This window comes from Trichechus manatus, unplaced genomic scaffold, assembly GCF_000243295.1.
Source record: "Trichechus manatus latirostris isolate Lorelei unplaced genomic scaffold, TriManLat1.0 scaffold00163, whole genome shotgun sequence".
NCBI lineage: Eukaryota > Metazoa > Chordata > Mammalia > Sirenia > Trichechidae > Trichechus > Trichechus manatus.
Genome location: NW_004444099.1, coordinates 691,819 through 710,525, shown reverse-complemented (window position 1 = coordinate 710,525; position 18,707 = coordinate 691,819). Strand labels below are relative to the sequence as shown.

The 18,707-nt window shown below is 52.0% G+C and overlaps 1 protein-coding gene across 1 annotated transcript in view; it reads left to right on the top strand.

Moving 5' to 3' along the window:
• The window catches only part of COL13A1 (collagen type XIII alpha 1 chain), a 176,510-nt gene that overhangs the window by 95,153 nt on the left and 62,650 nt on the right, over nucleotides 1–18,707 (top strand). The window contains exons 9-14 of the mRNA XM_012558384.1: nucleotides 427–453; nucleotides 6,875–6,901; nucleotides 6,996–7,022; nucleotides 7,841–7,867; nucleotides 10,937–11,002; nucleotides 16,001–16,108. Coding sequence (XP_012413838.1) covers nucleotides 427–453; nucleotides 6,875–6,901; nucleotides 6,996–7,022; nucleotides 7,841–7,867; nucleotides 10,937–11,002; nucleotides 16,001–16,108 — 282 coding nt within the window. The remainder of the gene's footprint in view (nucleotides 1–426; nucleotides 454–6,874; nucleotides 6,902–6,995; nucleotides 7,023–7,840; nucleotides 7,868–10,936; nucleotides 11,003–16,000; nucleotides 16,109–18,707) is intronic.

Sequence of the window (18,707 nt, the reverse complement as noted above, 5' to 3'; positions counted from 1 at the left end):
CACACACACACACACACACACACACACACACACACACACACACACACACACACTGCTAAGCAGCAGCCTAGGGGGCTCCAGTGTTTGTTTCCGCTCATCTCACAGCACCAGGCTTCCTTTGAAGCTATCCTGGGTGTGGATGGGAGGGGTGGGGTCCAGAGGGACTACCTCCTGCTTCTGCTTTTCTGAAGGACAGGCAGCTGCTAGCAAGGCCAGCAAAGGGCAGTAAAGGGTGACTGTGATAGAGTCGGAGGGGTAAGGACTGGCCAGACGAGCAAGTGAACAAGAGACCACGTGAAAAAGGAAAGAAAGGAGCAAATAGAACAAGCGGTGATGAGAGGTGGATCCACGGGGCAGGGCGGAGGGTGGGCCGGGGCTTCTTGGTGCAAGTGGTGCTTACCTGGCACTCACGTTCTTCTCTTCCAGGGCCACCCAGGACCCAAAGGGGAGATGGTAAGATGCCGGCTTTCCTGCCTTTCGGGGAGCAGGTGGGGGTCTGCCTGGCCCTCCTGGACCGCAGCCAAGCACTGCCCAGCAAGGGCCCCACAGTGACCAGCAGAGGGACCGCCCCTCGAGTTCACACCCCCGGCTGTGTACACCCACACCCCCCTAGATCCTCACATGAGCGGAGGCAGGGGTTTCTCCACTGGGAAATGAGGAAAGGGGGGTCCAGAGAGGGGCCAGACCTGGCCAAGCTCTCACTGAGGTTCGTGGCCAACCCAGAGCTCCCAAACTGCTGACTTGCAGTCAGCGCTCACCCTGGGGGCGTGGGGTGCACTTTCGCCAGGAGACAGCATTCCTCTTCAGCCTCACCCTCAAGGCCTTGTAGCCTGTGGGGGATTTCTGACTGCACGGAGCTCCCCCACCCCTACTCCAGGCATTCCTGCCCCAACTGGACATGCTGGGAAAGCAGGCATTTGCCCCGCCTTCCTCCTTGCCCCTTCCACCTTCTGCAGAGTTTTTTTTCTTTTGCGGGGAGGAGGTTTCTTCCTCCACGGTCTCCCCCAGCCTGCCCCTTCCAGAAGGGAAAGGCCTCCCCTGGCAGGAGCTGCCCACTCCGGGGTGAGGGAGACCAGTTCTCAGAGGGGACTGATGGGTCATTAGGAGTCAAAAGGCCGGCCCTGGATTGGAGCGCTTCCCTGCCTCCCGCGTCCCAGGTCACCCCTACATGGTGTGTGACAGCTCCAGCTCCACAGGGGCGGCTGTTGGATTTAGAATTTGCTGCTGGCTGGTGAGAGCAACGTGGCAGGCTGCCCCATCTCCCTGTCCGGTGGGGTTTGGCGGACACCATACCCTAAGCACTGCCTTAGGCGCTGGTGGAAGATGCTCTCCACCCACCACGGGGTGCTGGCAGGATGCCAGACGCCAGAGCCCTGCTGGCTGAGGGAGGTGGATAATGTGGATGGAAAAGGAGAAGGAGGCTTGTGGGCTGGGAGACCTGGCCTGTAGCCCTAAAATGAAACCAAAACCCTTGCCATCGAGTCGATTCCGACTCATAGTGACCCTATAGGACAGAATACAACTGCCCCATAGGGTTTCCAAGGAGCGCCTGGTGGATTCAAACTGCTGACGTTTTGGTTATCAGCGGAGCTCTTAACCGCTGCACCACCAGGGCTCTGGGCTGTAGCCCTAGAAAGACCCTTGATAAGATGGATTGACACAGTGGCTGCAACAAGGGGCTCAAGTATAACGATGATTGTGAGGATGGCGCAGGACCAGGCTTTGTTTTATTCTGTTGTACATAGGGTCGCTATGAGTCGGAACCAACTCAACAGCGTCTGACAACAACTTAGACTCTCTGAGCCTCAGTTTCCCCAGCTGTCAAAAGGGAATACTACTAGGACCTGGAGCACAGGGTTATGCTGAGGATTAAATGAGATCATACATGTAAAGTACTTAGTCCAATGGCTGCCACATAGAAAGCCCTCAGTAAGTGGTAGCTGAGTCTGAGTGAAGTGGACAGGCTGAGGCTCAGACAGGGAAGCCAAGTTGCAAAGGGGCCCACAGCAAGTTAGGGCAGAGCTAGCTTCTATGTGGCAGGTGTTGGGAGTGTAGAAGCTTCTCTGCACAGGGACCGTGGTTCCAAAGGACACGCTCTGCTCCCGGCACTGCTTTCTTGGTGGAATGAGGTCCTCAACTCTCTGCTTTGTTCCTTTTCCTTTGATCTCTTGTAAGATAAAAGGTGGTGCAGGCCACACCCCAGAGAAACTCCCTTTACATTGGATCAGGGATGTGACCTTAGTAAGGGTGTTACAATCCCATCCCAATCCTCTTTAACATAAAATTACAATCACAAAATGGAGGACAACCACACAATGCTGGGAATGAGAGCCCAGCCAAATTGATACACACAGTTTTGGGGGGACATAATTCCATGACAATGTCCTTCTCCAGGGACTGGTTCCTCCTGATAACATGTCCCAAGTACGTGAGCCGAAGTCTCGTCATCCTCACTTCTAAGGAGCATTCTGGTTGTACTTCTAAGTAACTTGCCTGAAATCACACAGGATTCAATTGCAGTTCTCAATTTCCTTCTCTCACATCTTCTTGACTTCCTCCCTCCTTGTTTCCTTCTTTCCTTCCATGGCTCCCCGCCTCCTGCCTTCCTTTCTTTAACACATTTTTTATTAAGTATCTAAAATGTGCTGAGCACTGTGCCAGGTGCCAGGGATACAGACAGGACAAGGTGGATGCTGTCCTTGCCATTCTGCAGCTCACAGTCTAGTGGGGGAGACATACATTTAAATAATCACACACATAATTAACAAATTGCCTTTGCGGTAGGTACTACGAAAAGGTAGTATAGGGTACCCTGAGAAACCTCAGTATAACAGGCTGACCTCTGGCTGAGGGTCAGAGGTGACTTTCTTGACAAAGAGACGTTTGAACTGGGGCCTGAAGGATGAGGATTTAAACAAGGAAAAGTAGAAAAGGGAGTGGGGGGAGAACATTTTAGGTTGGGAGAACAGCATGTGCAAAAGTCCTGAGGCACTAAAGTCCTTAAAGAGCAGTGAGGCACTGGGGGCAGCAAGTGGAAGAGGTGGTGTTGGAATCCAGGTCCCCCAGCAAGTTTACACTACATCACAGCTGCCCTGACTTCAAATGCATTTCTTGCCGCCCTTACCCTGTTCTGAAGAATGTTGTGCAGGCATGAAATAGTGAGGACCATGGCAACAAAGAAACTTTCGCGGTGCCATTGTTATAGAGGTATACAGGGTGTGGATGCTAGGAGTTTGGGATGCTTATCCCTTAGCCCCTTCTCAGCCCCACAAGGCTGTCCATGGCACTCCAGAAATAATAATAGTCATCAACTGGGCACTGTCTTATAATCCTCGTTGTTGTTGTTGTTGTTAGCTGCCATTGAGTTGGCCCCGACCCGTGGTAATCCCGTGCACAACAGGATCAGACCATTGTGATCCATAGCTTTTCATTGACTGATTTTTTGTACGTAGATTGCCAGGGCTTTCTTCCTAGTCTTTCTTAGCCTAGAAGTTCCACTGTTAACAGATTATTATCTCCATTTTGCAAAAGATGAAACCAAGGCACAGAGTGGTTAAGTTAATTGCCCAAGGCCTCACAAGCTTTAAATAGCAGAGCCGGGATTCACATCTATATGGTGGGATTCTACCACTCTGCGACACCACCTCTCTCTCTGCTGCGAGGACCCTTTATCTTGCAGGAAAGGAACCCTTCTACCCGATCCTCTTCCTGCCCTCACTCTGGGCACACCATCCTTCTGCCTTACTCCACTTATCCCCCTGAGCCTTTCCTGTCTGTTTGGGGGTCAGAGCTAACTCAGAGGAAAGGGTGGGGCATCCCGTCTCCCATGAGTCTGTGTTGGTGTGATAGATCCCCTGTCAGCCTCGTGGTCATCAATCAAAATCTGACAGGCCACAGAGCCATTAGCCTCCTGTTTGGCTTGGCACAGGGACCCAGGAGCTATTAATTCCACACTGCTGTTTAATGTAATTATCGTGACCTGCTTATCAGCTGTCCATCTCCCCAAATGGTTTCCCCTCTGCTGGGCATCTGATACTGGGGTCTGGGTCTCACACTCTTGCACTTTACCTGTGTCCTTACCTGTCAAAAGGGGCTCACCTGTGCCCCATGCCCTGCCTCAAGAGCCTGACGTAAGGTGTTGAGAAAATATAGTGTTCTGTAAAATCAGGAGAATTGGGCAAAGTCAGGGGTGCCAACCTCAGCTGCCATGGGAGCCACACAGGTGCTGCAAAGGAGAGCCTGGGCTCTGAATTCAAATCTCACCCCACCACCCGCAGGCTTGTGCCTTAGTCCCTTGTCTTAGTTACCTAGTGCTGCTATAACAGAAATACCACAAGTGGAAGGCTTTAACAAACAAATTTATTCTCTCACAGTCTAGGAGGCTAGAAGTCCAAATTCAGGGCAACAGCTCTAGAGGAAGGCTTTCTCTCTCTGTTGGTTTTGGGGGAAAGTCCTTGTCATCAATCTTCCCCTGGTCTAGGAGCTTCTCAGCACAGGGACCCTGGGTCCAAAGGACACGCTCCACTCCCGGTGCTTCTTTCTTGGTGGTATGAGGTCCCTTTCCTCTCTGCTCACTTCTCTCTTTTATATCTCAAGAGATTGACTCAAGATACAACCTAATCCTGTAGATTGAGTCCTGCCTCAGTAACATAACTGCCTGTAATCCTGCCTTATTAACATCATAAATGTTAGGATTTACAACAGATAGGAAAATCGCATCACATCACAAAATGGTAAACAACCACACAATACTGGAAATTATGGCCTAGCCAAGTTGACACACATTTTGGGGGGACACAATTAAATCTATAACATCCCTCATCTAAAAAATGAGGATAAAAATAAAACTGACCTCATAGGGTGGTCACCGAAGGAGAGCAGTTAATCACAGGCAGCCCTCAGCTATTATTTTGGGGGTGGTGGATAATGGAGGGCCTGTGGCAGAGATCTGTCTTAAAGGGGCCACGTTACTTAGCTAGAGCCCCTGGTCATGTGTGGTTGGATCTTGAAATATTTAAGAGAAGCTTGAGATCCAGATTTTTATTTTTACTCTCCTTGCTCTTAAATGTTGACAATTAATTGAAATTTTAAAAATTAGAAATTGTGTGGGACAAACAGAATACCTCTAGGGACCATGATTGTCCCACGGACCCTCACTTAGAACCTCTGGACTCAATCCTCCAAGTCTTTGCATCCTAAAGCCTTTGTGTTACTTTTCTCAGCCCCTTGCCCTCAGCTCTTCCATCATACTCCTTTCTCTGTCCTGAGAGCAGATGGCCTGGTCCCATGTATCTGGTCACCTGGTTCCCTGCCAGAAGAACCATATTCTGCTAACTTGAACACTAAACCCCCTGTCACCCAGAAGGGCTGAGGTGCCACAGATTGTCCCAAAGGCCATTTGTCCCCTCATGACTAACCTCTGGGAATTGCCCAGTTTGGATATTGGTCCTGTTGGCAAGTCAGGGGCAAGAGAGAGGTGCTGCTCCCACCTGTCAGCATCCCAAGGACAGTCCACCCAGATGGAATCCGCCCATGGGATTCTGAGCTCTCGACAGCCCCAAAGGTTGTGGCTGGAAGGGACCTCAGGACAACCAGGTAGGGGCTGTTTGTCCAGAAGTTAGTGGTAGAGCAAGTCTAAAAGCCCAGCCCTCTGGTGTCCAGCCTAGCTCAGAGCATGATGGGTAGAAACAGTTGGGCCTTGGTGGTCATACAAACCTGGGTTCACATCCTAATTGTGGCCACTCACTGGGTGCAGGGCCTGGTCTCATCACCTCATCTGGGAGACAGAGTCATCATGAGCACCTTCCTCATGGAGCCATGCAAAGGTTGAGCTTGGCATACGCCTGAAGAGCCTGCCTCTGAGCAGTTAGTGAAAACGATTATTCTTTGTCCTTTCCCTCTTTCCTCCAAACCAGCCATGACATGAGGTTCCTTCGGCCTCCTCATCACCAGGCTCCTGAGAGAGCTGGCCAGACCTTGTGTCTTCAGAGAACAAGAGTCTGCATGAACCCCAGGCAGGCTCCTTTCTTAGCCCTGGGAACTCGACAGGACAACCTTGAAGGAAGCCCCAAACAAAGCCCATTGCCTTCTAGTTGATTCTGACTCATGGTGATCCCATGTGTTACAGAGAATTGCTTCATAAGGTTTTCTTGGCTGTAATCTTTATGGAAGCAGATCGCCAGTCCTGTCTTTCTGCTGAGTGGGTTTGAACCACCAACCTTTAGGTTAATAGTTGAGCACAAACCATTTGCGCCACCCACGGAGCCTTGAAGGAAGCCCCAAGGCCCTGCATACTCCTTTTAGAAGCCCAGAGCACAGCTTAAGTTGACAACTTCCTACATCCTCTCCTCTGCCGAAGGTTTCTCCAAAACACTCAATGTCTGAAGCCCTGCCCCAGGCTCCCATGTCCCCAGAGGCCCCTTGGCCTCAATGGGTTTCATGCCGAGGCCGCGGAGTGTAGAAAATAGAATGTGCCAGTGTCTGTTTGGGGGCTTTCGACATTCTATTTCTTGGCTCTGGGAGGAGACCGGCTGAGTAAGGCAGGGTCCGCGTGATATCTAGATGCAGCCCTTGTACATAGGGGGCCCAAGATTGTTGTTGGGAGAATGACTGAAGGGTCACATTTGTTCTTCACCGCACCCTGTGTAGGGGGCAGGGCACCCTGTCCATTGATCAGAGGAAAGACTGAGATGTGGTGTCTAAGGCCACGCCACCTGTATCTCTCAGGCACAGGAAGACCAGCCTCAGGATTCCAGGCATTCCTGAAAGTACCTGGAAGCCTCAGGTTCTATCACAGCACCCGCACCCCAGCCTACACCTCTGATCTGGCCCATCTTCTGTCCACCACTGACCTGTGTGTGTTTCCTTCCCACAGGGTCTCATGGGCCCCCGAGGACAGCCGGTTGGTACTTCATCTTATTATTCCCCGTGGAGACGCTCTGGGCTGTGGTGTCCTTAGCTTTGCTTTCTTAACTCTCATTTCCGTCTCTTTGCAGGGACCTCAAGGAGAAAAAGGAGAAAAGGTAAGCCCGGTGGACGTTTTCCAGAATTTCCATTTCGGGAAACAGCCTCCCAACAGGTAGAAAAGGGTTCATAGTTGTCTTTTTCTACAGAGCCTTTAGTTCCGGGAAGTCCCCTGGGGTGCCACGGTGTAGGTACAAGAGAGACGACAGTGAAGTCCTCTGGTTAACGCCCTTTTTTGAGGAGGAGGGACTGCCTAGAGCCTGGCCCTTTTCGGCCTCTTTCTCTGCCCCCCAGCTGCCACCCCACAGTGGCCACTGACCCACCTCCATAGCCTGTAGGATTTTGAGGTTTCAGTTTATAAACATTGGCCTGACCTCGGTCCTTATATACTCTGTCTCATTAAATTTCTGATAAAGATTCTACTGGGTTTGCCCCTGGGCAGATGGTATTGGGGCTGGACACCCCCAGCTCAGACGGATATCTTCCACAACCCGGCTAGGTGTCTGCTGTTCCCATCCAGGGGCTTCTGCTCAGGGTTATTGGGTGGACCCACCTGGAGGTAGAACTTCCCGGAAAGATACCTCCATCCAGGCCTGGAGCATAACTCCTGACTCTGCCCTCGGGGAAAGTAGTGTATGATGGAGTCCTGCCTCAGGCTCCATGGGGCCACCACCAAGCAGGCCCTGGGGGTTGTCTTCCTGCTGCCAGCCAGGAGCAAAGGAAGGAATTAGTTCTTCTGCCTCAGAGAGCTCAGACCAGGAGCAGAGCTGGGCTGGCAGGTAATGAGTGTGTGTGATGAGTCAGTAAGTCCTGAGGGTGCCCCGAGAGACAGCCCTCTGCCAACAAGTGCCTAACACTCCCTCCCTTTCTTCCCCAGGGTCAGTGTGGAGAGTACCCACACCGGGTAAGTGAACCCCTGAAACTGAGCAGCGCCCTTTGCTCCGTCCCTGGGGCACAGCACCCAGCTCAGCCCCATCTCCCTGGGTCCCTAGCACCTAACAGAGCTTGGAGGAAGCAGGCTCAGCAATCCAGGACTAGCCAGAGAGAAGTGTCTGTGGGAGTGTTGGGTTGTCTAGCCAACAGTTGGCTGGGCTGTCTTCCTGGGAGCGTACCTTGTGGGTCAGTATGTGTGCTGTGTGCCACCAGCCTCAGTGTCTGTGTTTCCCAGCCTGTGTGAGTCGTTGTCCGTCTGTCCCTGCGTGTGACCCTGCTGCCTGGCCAATCTCGAGCTCGTGTACCTGAGGGCGTGTGCCTGGCTGCAGGTCTGCAGGCACCGCCCTCTATGTGTGGCTGTGTGGCTTGGGTGAGTCTGTGTGTCTGACCTCCTACCCATCCAGCTTATGTCTGCAACTGTGTGTCCGTGTCTGTCTGCCTGCCCTGCCAAATAGGAGGGACATTAGGGTTAGTCATTGCTTCAGATGGCCCAAACCTCATTGGTGGAGGTAATTGGGGCTGACTGTATATATTTAAAGGTAATGGTACAGCCTGTACTTTGCATCTTTAAGAACAGAAGCAGCCCTTCTCCAGGCAGGGCAGTGGGGGAGGGAGGTGGTTTCAGAGCAGAGATGGTCTCCCGCCCCTCCACCCCCACCTGTTCCTTCCTTTTCCTTCCTCCACCCCAACATACAGAGCCCCAAAGACTGCTGTCATTCTATTAGGAATCTTCAACCTTGTGCACCAACAGCGGGGCCATTCTGGGGGCAGGGGAAGGAAAGAAGTGCATGCCTCCTCGGGCAGGAACCCTGTGAGCTGGGACCAGAAATGCCCCTCATTTTGCAGCCTCAGGCCTGGGCAGTCAGGAAAGGGAGGACGGGCGTCTTTAGATGTCCATCCTTCTGTCCTGGGCCTCATTTGTGCCCAGATACACACACACAGTGGGGCTTCTGGAAGTGGTCACAAACCAGACTCAGAGTCAGCCTGACCCAGGAAGGCCACCAGGAGGGCCTGGCTAGCAGGGTGCAGCCTCTGTCCAGCTACTCAGGAGGCTGGACAGCCTGCCAGATGCTGACCCTGGGTTCCTGGGCCAGGGAGAGGCCTGGAACATGGAAAGCTGGGATGGGCTTGAGGCTGAGGCTGAGCTAGACCGGGCCAGGCCTGGGCAGGGGGAACGAGGGCCGGCAGCAGCACAGACAAAGCCAGCCAGTCGGCGGCATTTGCTCCAGGGACGTAGGGGCCCTGGTGTTCTGGCCAGCCTGATCCGGCTGCAATAATAGAAGATCAGCTGTGTTTATTTGGAACGATGGGCTCACGGGATTGTTATGCTACCCGAAGGAAGGACAACATCCCCGCACAAAAGACAACACAACTGTAGACGCGCTTTGGCCGTGTGTCATCCGTCCTGAGCGAATGTTTGGGGTGGGGGAGGGCGCACCGCCCCTCAGCCCAACACAAGAAGCAGGAGGAGGCACTGGTGGAAGGCTCCAGAAGCTCCCTGGGCAGTCTGGGGAACAAGTCCTGTGGGGGTGAGGGGACGTGGGGTGCCAGCTGATGGGTGGGGCTAGAGCAGCCCACACCCCCTATTTAGAAGAGGGTAGAAAAGCAGGGGGTTTCTAGGGTAGGTGGTCTTCGAGCATTGTGTGGTAGCTGTCTCCAGACCCTGGTAAGGGATCCAGCCAGCAGCACCCCCAGGGTAGGTTGGGAGAGGGGAGGGATGGGTGGGTAGGGTGGAGCCCTCTGGGTCGGGAGCAGGAGAGCTGTGCCTGTGGGCTCCAGGCACTCACTCTTCCCCCTCCCCCATTGCCCCGTCTGTGTCACCACTGTCCCCTCCCCAAACCAGGAGCACCTAAGCAGCACTCTAGCCGCTCTGCGCTCCAACCAGATAATTACCCTGAAGGTTTGTGGGCTCTGGATGGACTCTGGGCCCCTCTCTGCTGAGAGGCCTCCTGGACACGAAGCCCAACATTGCACATCTCTGGCCCTGGCAGTGGGGGGGCGGGGGGGCCACCGGGGCTCTGTGTGCAGAAACCAACTTTGAGAGCAGCTGCCCTGCATAGACTGTCACTGGAGACACTCTCAGCCCAGGCGGCCCCGGTTCTTAACACTCAGCCCAGGGGCCTGGTGTGAGTTAAAATGCTTTCAAAAGCAAGTGGTCGATTGTTTCCACTTGGGTTCTAACTGCTTCCTAAAGCCACAGGTTGCTTCCTTTCAAAGGGTAGAGGGATGGGAAGCAGCAAGAATTTCCAGAAATGAAAATCACATTAGATAATGTGATTGAAAGTTGCCTCGCTCCTCTCTGCTCCTCAAAATCTGTGGTTGAACATTCAGAGAAATCTTTGCTCAGCCTCTATTTTCTAAGCCTTCCAGCTGCAGAGCAAGAGGCCTCAGTAGCACTTATCTTGTGCCCACACTGTCCACACCCTCATGGGCTTGGCCTCCAGGACCCAGGCTTGGCATGGCCCTTGGCCATCCTCCCCAGATTCGCTGACATCAGCCCTTCTTGTTCAACCAAAAAAAGAACCCAGAGGTCACCACACACCAGCCTGGCTCCAAGTGCCAATTTAGCTGGCCCTGTGACTCCCTAGCCAGAGGCTCTGAGTCTGCCAACCTCAGTCCAGCAGCCTCAGCTCCCCAGCCCAGGTGGGCGGGCCGGCAGTGCAATGTTGGGCCTTGGGTCAGGGTGGCTCTTGGACCCAGTGTGGCCGCGGAAGGCAGGCCTGGCCAAGGAGGGCTACTCTCCCAGTCAGATGGGGTTGCTGGCAGACACCTGGGCTCTGGTCTGGAGGGTGCAGGCAAAGGGGCCACTGCTCTGCATGCCCTCTCCTTCCAGGGGCAGCTTTGCCACCCAACGGCAACCCCATGAGAGTGCCCCTCCACGCCTCCCCTCCTTGTGGTTCATGCTGCTAATCTCTTTCTCTCTTCCTCTCCTCCCATCCCTCTTGGCTACCCTGCCTTCCTGGCGACTTTCGGCATCCTTCTGACCACCTGCGATCTTTGGCCTCTGCCCTCTGGCCTTCCAACTCATCCTTCTCCTCAGCTGCTGCCTCTCCTCAATTCAGTGCGGCTGGCTCCGCCCCCAGTCATAAAAAGGCGGACCTTCCAGGTAGACACTTTGATTTGCCCAGATGTGGCGTGGCTTCCCCGAGGGGCTCGGCAATCCTTTGGGCCCTGGCGGGCCAGCTGGGGCTGTAGAAGAAGCCAGAACTTCACTCTGGCTAGGTTACGTTAAATTAGACAAAAATGGACCCAGAAATACTATAAACATGGAAGCCCCACAGAGCCCAACACCCAGGCCCCAGGAGATCCACATCTCCTACAATGACCATTACTGCTTATAACAGCCCCCAACACTTATTGCCAGGGACTCTGTTACACATTTTACATGCCTGATTTTATTATTTAATTCTCTCTACAGCTTTCTGAATTAGGCATAACCATCCTTATTTTACAGATGAGGAAATCAAGGCTCAGAGAGAGAAAGTGAACTGCCCAAGGTCACACAGCCAGTAAACTGCAGCTCAGGGATTTTCACCCAGCTTCTCTGTCTCTTACACGCTGTGTGATTTTGGGCAAGTTACTTAACCTCTCTATGCCTCGGCTTCCTCATCTGTAAAATGAGGACAATCACAGTACCTACGTAGGGTTACCATAGTGCTACATAGGGTTGTTGCTGTGTACGTAAAGTGCTTAGAATAGTGTGTGGTATAGTTTAAGTACTATATATATTTATGGCTGACGTTGCTATTATGCATATTTTGGAGACTAGGAAATTGAGGCTCAGAGAAGTGAGTTCATTTGCCCATGGTTGCACAAAATAGCAAGAGGCAGAATTGGAACTGGCAGCCAGGTCTTCTGACCCCAAATCCCAGGCCCTCTTGGTTGAACCTGCATCCTTTTTGCACTGAGAAGTATATGATTGGTCCCTATTTTGAAGAAGTTTAGCATCTGATCCCGTGTAAGCTGATTTTTAGGAGGGAGGGAATTTGCAGAGAGAATGTAGTCTACAACCAGCTGGTGTAATCATCCCTAGCAAAAACTGCTTCCTTCTTCCAGCCAAGGAGGCTGGGAGAGGACAAGATCATGAAGAGCAAGCAGTCTCACCCCTGCTGTCCAAGAGACCTCAGACCCAGGGATCCAGGCTTGATTCCAGGCTGCCATCTGCCCCTAACCTTACATGGCCCAGGGCGTACCCCCAGGACCACAGGGGTGCAGGGAGTGGTGGAGTTCTGCGGTGCTCTGTGAAAGCCTGGCAGCAGAGCCTAGAGGCTACCATCCACAGGAGCAGTCAGAAGCCCGGGGGCCTGGGTGTTCAGGCATCTGATTGAACACAGCTGAAAAACCACTCCAGTGAACAGCTAAAAATACAGGGGACACATGAGGCACATGTTACCTGAGCCCAAGGGCTGCACATCCTGTTACACCAGCCAAATCCTCGCGAGTCTCTGGGCACTCTGAGCACTCACCCAAGCAGGCCCACCCCCACTGCCACCCAGCCCTGCCCAGGTCAGACCCGATTCTGTTCTTAGAGTGACCATTCGCCTGGACGCCAACAGCTACCTATGGCTTTGGCTGTATTAGCTGCCCTTGCTGGGTTCCAGGCCGTGCTGCAAGAATCCTGTATGGATTATCTCATGTAGCCCTCACACCAGCCATCCGGCAGTAGAGGCGCCGCCATCATCATGCCCACTTAAAAACAAAACAAAACCAAAGCCGTTGCTGTGGAATCGATTCTGACTCATGGTGACCCTGTGTGTTGCAGAGCAGAACTGTGTTCTACAGAGTTTTCATGGCTGTGACCTTTCAGAAGCAGATCACCAGGCTTTTCTTCTGAGGCATGTCTGGAAGGGTTCAAACCAGTAACCTTTTGGTTAGTAGCCCAGTGAGCACTTAACCGTTTGGGCCACCCAGGGATTCCCATGACCACTTTACAGATGAAGGGGTTAAGAGGGGTCCAGGATTCCATCCAGGCCACTGCGTTTTGCTGGCTCCCTTCCCAAGAGCAAGGTGCAGGAGAACCAGAGCAATCTGTGCTGTCTGGACCTGGTTTCCAAAGTAGAGAGACAAGAATAGGGGCCCCAGGCAGCCTACTGCAGAGCTGGCCTGGAGAATAAGGTTTTTGTGTTGTCAGCCATCTTGGGCCATAAAAAGGCTTGTCCATTTCCTGTCAATAAACCAATATTGATTTTCCAGGCTCTTTAAGATGCTTAAACATGAGATCTAACATTTGTTGGAAGAGGAAACTTTATATGGGACATGATGTACTTAGCAGATGGTGTTGGAGGTCATTTCCAAAGCGCAGAAAGTTGAACTGTGAGCACTTTTTGCTAGGGGCTTATTTGAAATAAAGGGAGCCCTGGTGGTGCAGTGGTTAATCGCTCAGCTGCTAACCAAAAGGTCTACAGTTCAAACCCACCAGCCGCTCCATGGGAGAAAGATGTGGTAGTCTGCTTCCTTAAAGATTTACAGCCTTGGAAACCCTGTGGGGCAGTTCTACTCTGTCTTGTAGGGTCACTGTGAATCAGAATCGACTCGAAGGCAGTGGGTTTGGTTTTGGGTTGGTATTTGGAATGCAGAGGAACTTAGTCTGAAGTTCAGAGTTTGGGCCCTAGCTCCACCCTGAATTCTCCTTTTGACCTTAGTCAGGCAGCTCAACTTCTCTGAGCCTCAATTTTCTCTTCTGTAGAATAGAACTTACAACACTGTCAAGATTCTAGAATTTCAAAGTTGGAAAGGGCCTTAGGGGTTGGTCTTAGACCAGGCACCTCCCCGACCTTGTGAACTGTTGGTGTTGTTAGTTGCTGTCGAGTCATGTCCAGCTCCTGGCGAGTCCGTATGTGTCAGAGAAGAGCTGTGCTCTATAGGGTTTTCAAGGCTGTGACCTTTCGGAAGCAGAATACCAGACCTGTCTTCCGAGGTGCCTCTGGGTGGGTTCAAATTGCCAACCTTTTGGCTAGTAGTTGAGCGCTTAACTGTTGGCACCACCCAGGAGTCCTCCCTGTGAATTACCCCTTTCTAAAATGTAGGACTTCTCTGTGCAGGGCGTCCTCTCTGTGAAAGAGTATAAAGCAGTGCACCAATGCAAAGGATTCTTAGGATGCTCAGAGAACTCAGTGGGCTTAATCAGACTTATTCTGGTTGAAAAGAAGGCTGTGCTGGTCCCCTGTTGAAGCCTGAGTTTTCATTAAGCTTTCCTGGTTCAGGAGAGGCACCATCAGAGCAGCCCCTGGGACTTATCAACAGCCAACATGAAGCTAGGTGGCGGGAGGGCAAGGGCGCTGGAGGCAGGGGACCCGCCGAAGCAATTTCTGCACCTTCCTCCTCAACCATGGACACTCTGAGCCCTAACGCGGCTTTTCAGAGGGTGCAGCAGGACAAGGCCTAGACCCCCAAGTGTCACTGCTGGGTGCCGTCACCCTAGGATGTTCCAGCTGAGAGATGGTGCAAACAGTTGTTGCTAAAATCTTGCATTTCTGGTTGTGAGGTTGTGCACTCCTGTTTGTCTCCCACGTCCCTTGGCAGATCTTCCATCTGCTCCCTTTTTCTCATGGGAAAGCAAGAGACCCCAAGTATTACAGTCACTTGCTGAGATCACTCTGAGAAGGGTGGGCTGGAGCTCTGGGGCTGGAACTCCAGGACTCCACCTCCTTCTGCATCCCACCCTGGAGCTCTCTCACCTGCCAGGTTGTTCTGCTTTGACCTGTCTACAGGAACGGGCCCCTTCCCACGAGAGCTGAGCCCAGGTTGTCTCTGGAGGGGTCATTTAGAAAACAGCATAATGACAATTGAAAGAATGGCCAGAGTTGGTTTTCATCTGTCTAGATCCTGGGTGGTGCAAACGGTTAATGTACCCGGCTGCTAACCAAAAGGTTGGAGGTTCAAGTCCACCCAGAGGTGCCTCAGAAGAAAGGCCTGGTGATCTGCTTCCAAAAAATCAGCCATTGAAAACCCTGTGGAACACAGTTCTACTCAGACACACATGGGGTCATCATGATTCAGAATCAACTTGACAGCAACTGCTAAAAAGATCTAGAAAGACTCTGGCTTGCCCCAGACCCAATATCTGGGGTTATATGGGCCAGGCTCTCTTGTCTTCCTAAAGGAACACAATGCTGCCCCTACCTTGCTAGGCTCTCCGTCCCTCCTGGGCACAGGCCTTATGGCAAAGGTTGGGCTCTGAGCAGCTGATTAAGGAGTCAGGGTAGGGGAAGAGAAGAATAGCAGCCTCATATAGGCATAAAGCGCTTTCCAGTTTCAAAACGATGTCAGCCAAGCCAAGGGCTGCAAACTCAGTTGCCCTCCGAGGCCAGGCAGATCACATAAGGGACAAAGCAGACTACGTGTAAGAGAGGGTAGGGAGGGTGAGGGTGGGGACAGCTGGACAACTCATGTCCTGTCTGAAGGGGGCGGCCATAACTTGGATCCCGCTAATTATTGCCCCCAGGGGTGTGGGCCCGGAGGTACCGGGGACTCTAGCTCTTCATCGGAAACCACCCATCCAAATGTTTACATGAAATCTCTTGCCCAATTGTTTAGTGAGCCAAAGAAAATTGTGTGACCTCTGACCTAAGGATTTTTTCTGATCTTCTGGCAAGATAATCAAAGACAGCAAATAGCTGAGACAGGAAACCAGGAGCTATTGTTCCCATGCTGTGACTGAGAGGCTGGGGCTTAGAGAGATGATGTGACTGCCACACACAGAGAGGTGGCAAAGGCAGGCCCAGCCTCAGACGACCTGGGCTGGACTCTGGCCACTTGACCAGGCCAGTACCAGGCCTGTGGTCAGGCCAGCAATTGTCTCTCACTCACCCTATGCCTCTGCCACCCACAGCGGGGCTCTCGGCCCCAGTGCCAGCCTCTCTGTGCAGGAAGTCCTCTCTGGAAGCCCCTCCTCTTGGGGACCTAATGTCTTGGCTCTCTTCTCACTGCCACCAGCCCCTGCATGTAGTCACCACCATCCAGCAGTCACCACCATCACGTCACATCTCATCCCTACAGTCACCACAGCCCACGGCTGGGCCTTCACCGGGTGCATGGCACTGGGCGGGAACTGGTCCACGGCTCTGGGCGTCCTGTCTCTAACTCTTGTCTCCATGAACCTCAGGGTGAACAGGGCCAGGCTGGCATCCAAGGCCCACCAGGGCCACCAGGCCCCCCTGGACCTAGTGGACCTCTGGGGCACCCAGGACTGCCAGGGCCCGTGGGGCCGCCCGTAAGTATTCCTTTCTGCTGTTCACTGCCTACCTTCTGAAACAATCTCTCTGAATGGCAGAAACACCTTAGCAAGTCCTCTGGACCTAGTGGCCCACGTGAGGACCTGCCTATCCCTGTCACACTCATCTGTTGAGTTCTGGCTCTGTAAGCACACGTTGCTGACACATCCTCAACATCAGTCTTTGCCTCTCAGGGGAAATCACTAACCGGCTGCCCCTTTCCCAGCTTCCGTGGTGAGGAGCTTGGAAAGAAAGTTCCAAGGCCACTTTTGATGGCTGTCCCCTGACTCCTGGGCTGAGGAAAACCCGAGGCAGGTGCAGTAGATTCTGAAGGAGGTAGGCAAGGGGGCATCTGAGCACCTGGCATCCCTAACAAGCACACCTAACCTAGTGTGCACAGGTTTTCACACTGCTGTCAGCCATTCCAGCCTAGCAGGATGCCTGGTCAACCAGAGCTGTTGCCCAGCCTAGAGGGACCCTGCATTGAGCCTGGGGAGCAGGCCTGGGTGAGGCCAACAAGGCATACACTCCAGGCAGAACATATTCAGGCTATAGGTCAAACCCAGTGGCTGCCCAAATCACCCATTTCCAAGCCCTGGCCAAAACCCTACTCTTTCTCAATCCAATTTAGTATAGCAAAGCACCAGGGCAAGAGAATAATTCCTCAGATGCCAGGACTCCTTTGGAAGAAATGGGTCTTCTACCAGAGATGAGGCTAACGTTATATGTTATTGGACAGACAAGGGTTAAGGACAGAGTCGGTTTGCTTTTTAATAATATTTTCCCCACATGATAAAAAAAAAACCTTGTTTTTCTTTCTCATTGCAAAAGTATTATACATACATTGTGAAAAAAATTTGGAGAACACAAAGAAAAAATATAAAACTGCCTATTTTTCCACATCCAGAGTTAACGATGGTTAACGTTTTGGAGATTCTGTCCATTTTTCTCCATAGATGTGTCTGCGTGTAAACATTTTTCAGGTTGGTAATGATCTGAATGGAATCCCTGGGTGGTGCAAATGGTTAATGTACTGAGCTGCTAACCAAGAGTTTGGTAGTTCGAGTACATCCAGAGGCACCTCAGCAGAAAGGCCTGATAATCTACTTCCAAAAAACCAGCTCTACTCTGACACATATGAGATCAGAGTCAACTCAACAGCAACTGGTTAATGCTCTGAATAAAATAACAGTTTTGTATCCTGCAAAGTTTATCACTTCATGTCATAATGCAAGCCCTTTCCTCCGTCAGGAAAGAATCTTCCATGAGAGGGACCTCAGGGCTGTTCGGCCTACTTATAACATAGTTAGTGAGTCCCGTTCTGTGATTATATCCTATCCTTGAACATACGTGTTTTTGTATATCTCTGGTTGTTTCATTGGGGTAGATTCCCACAGGCAGAGTTCCTAGGTCAGGGAAGTCCCTGCCAAATAGCCCTCGATGGGCACGGCTTCACACCTGGGCCCCTCAGCTGCTGATCCTGAGACTCAGTGCAGGGGTCCCTCTAGACAAGGGGACAGTCTGGCCAGTCAGGGCACTCAGCTGTGTGATGTGTGAAAACCTAATCTTCTGGGTGCCCGCTATCCTGCCCAGCTTGACCCAGCCACACATTTTAAATATTCCCATGACTTCTCCGAAGGATTCCAGGGAGGGAGATTAGGCTCATTTCCATGGGTTTCTAGACAGTAAGACAGAAAACCAGAAAGGAAGTGAAATTTAGGGCAAAGGAACCAAACCAAGCTGAGAAAACCAAAAAGTGTTCAAAATCTGCTGCTTTGCTGACTGCCCTCCCCCAAATACACTGGATCCTACTCACTGAACCAAATCTAGATGGTTTTCTTTGTTAAGTTGTTTGTAAAAAAAAAAAAAAAACCAGAACACATGTTGTTTTTCAAAATTTTTTTTAAAGGATTTATTTTTTTAGAGCAGTTTTAGATTTACAGAAAAATTGTGAAGAAAGTACTAAGTTCCCATTTACACACCCCTCCACACAGTTTCTCCTACTAACATATGGAATTCTGTGGTACAGTTGTTACAATTGATGAACCAATGTTGGTACATTATTATTAACTAAAGTCTATAGTTCACATTAGGGGTCATGCTTTGTGTTGTACAGTCCTATGGGTTTTGACAAATGCTTAATATCACATGGTATCATACAGTTTAGTTTCACTGCCCTGAGAATGCCCTGTGAAAGCATATTTTTTAAATCAGTTGTAACAGGGCAGACTCAGGCATCTCGGTTTCCTCCAGCCCATGCTGCTGCCCGCCCTACACCCCGAGCCTGCAGTGGTACCCAGCCTCTCTCTCCTCTCCCTTGAGCTCCTGCAGGCAGGCCCCCCAGCCCACACAACCTCCCCAGGGCTGGCTGCCATGGTCACCACACCCTGGGGAGAAAGGTCTAAGCCAGAGGAGACTGAAGGCTTTTCCGCCAGTGGCCAGGGCCAAAACCAGGGCTATGCTGGGAAAGGTCGGTTTTCTTGGGAGGGGTCCCACATAGGAGGTGGGTGGGTGGGGCTCGAAACCAAACCACACTGTCAATTTAGCACGATGCCGCTGACCTATTTTCCAGTGGGCGAACCCAGCAGAGATGCCCAG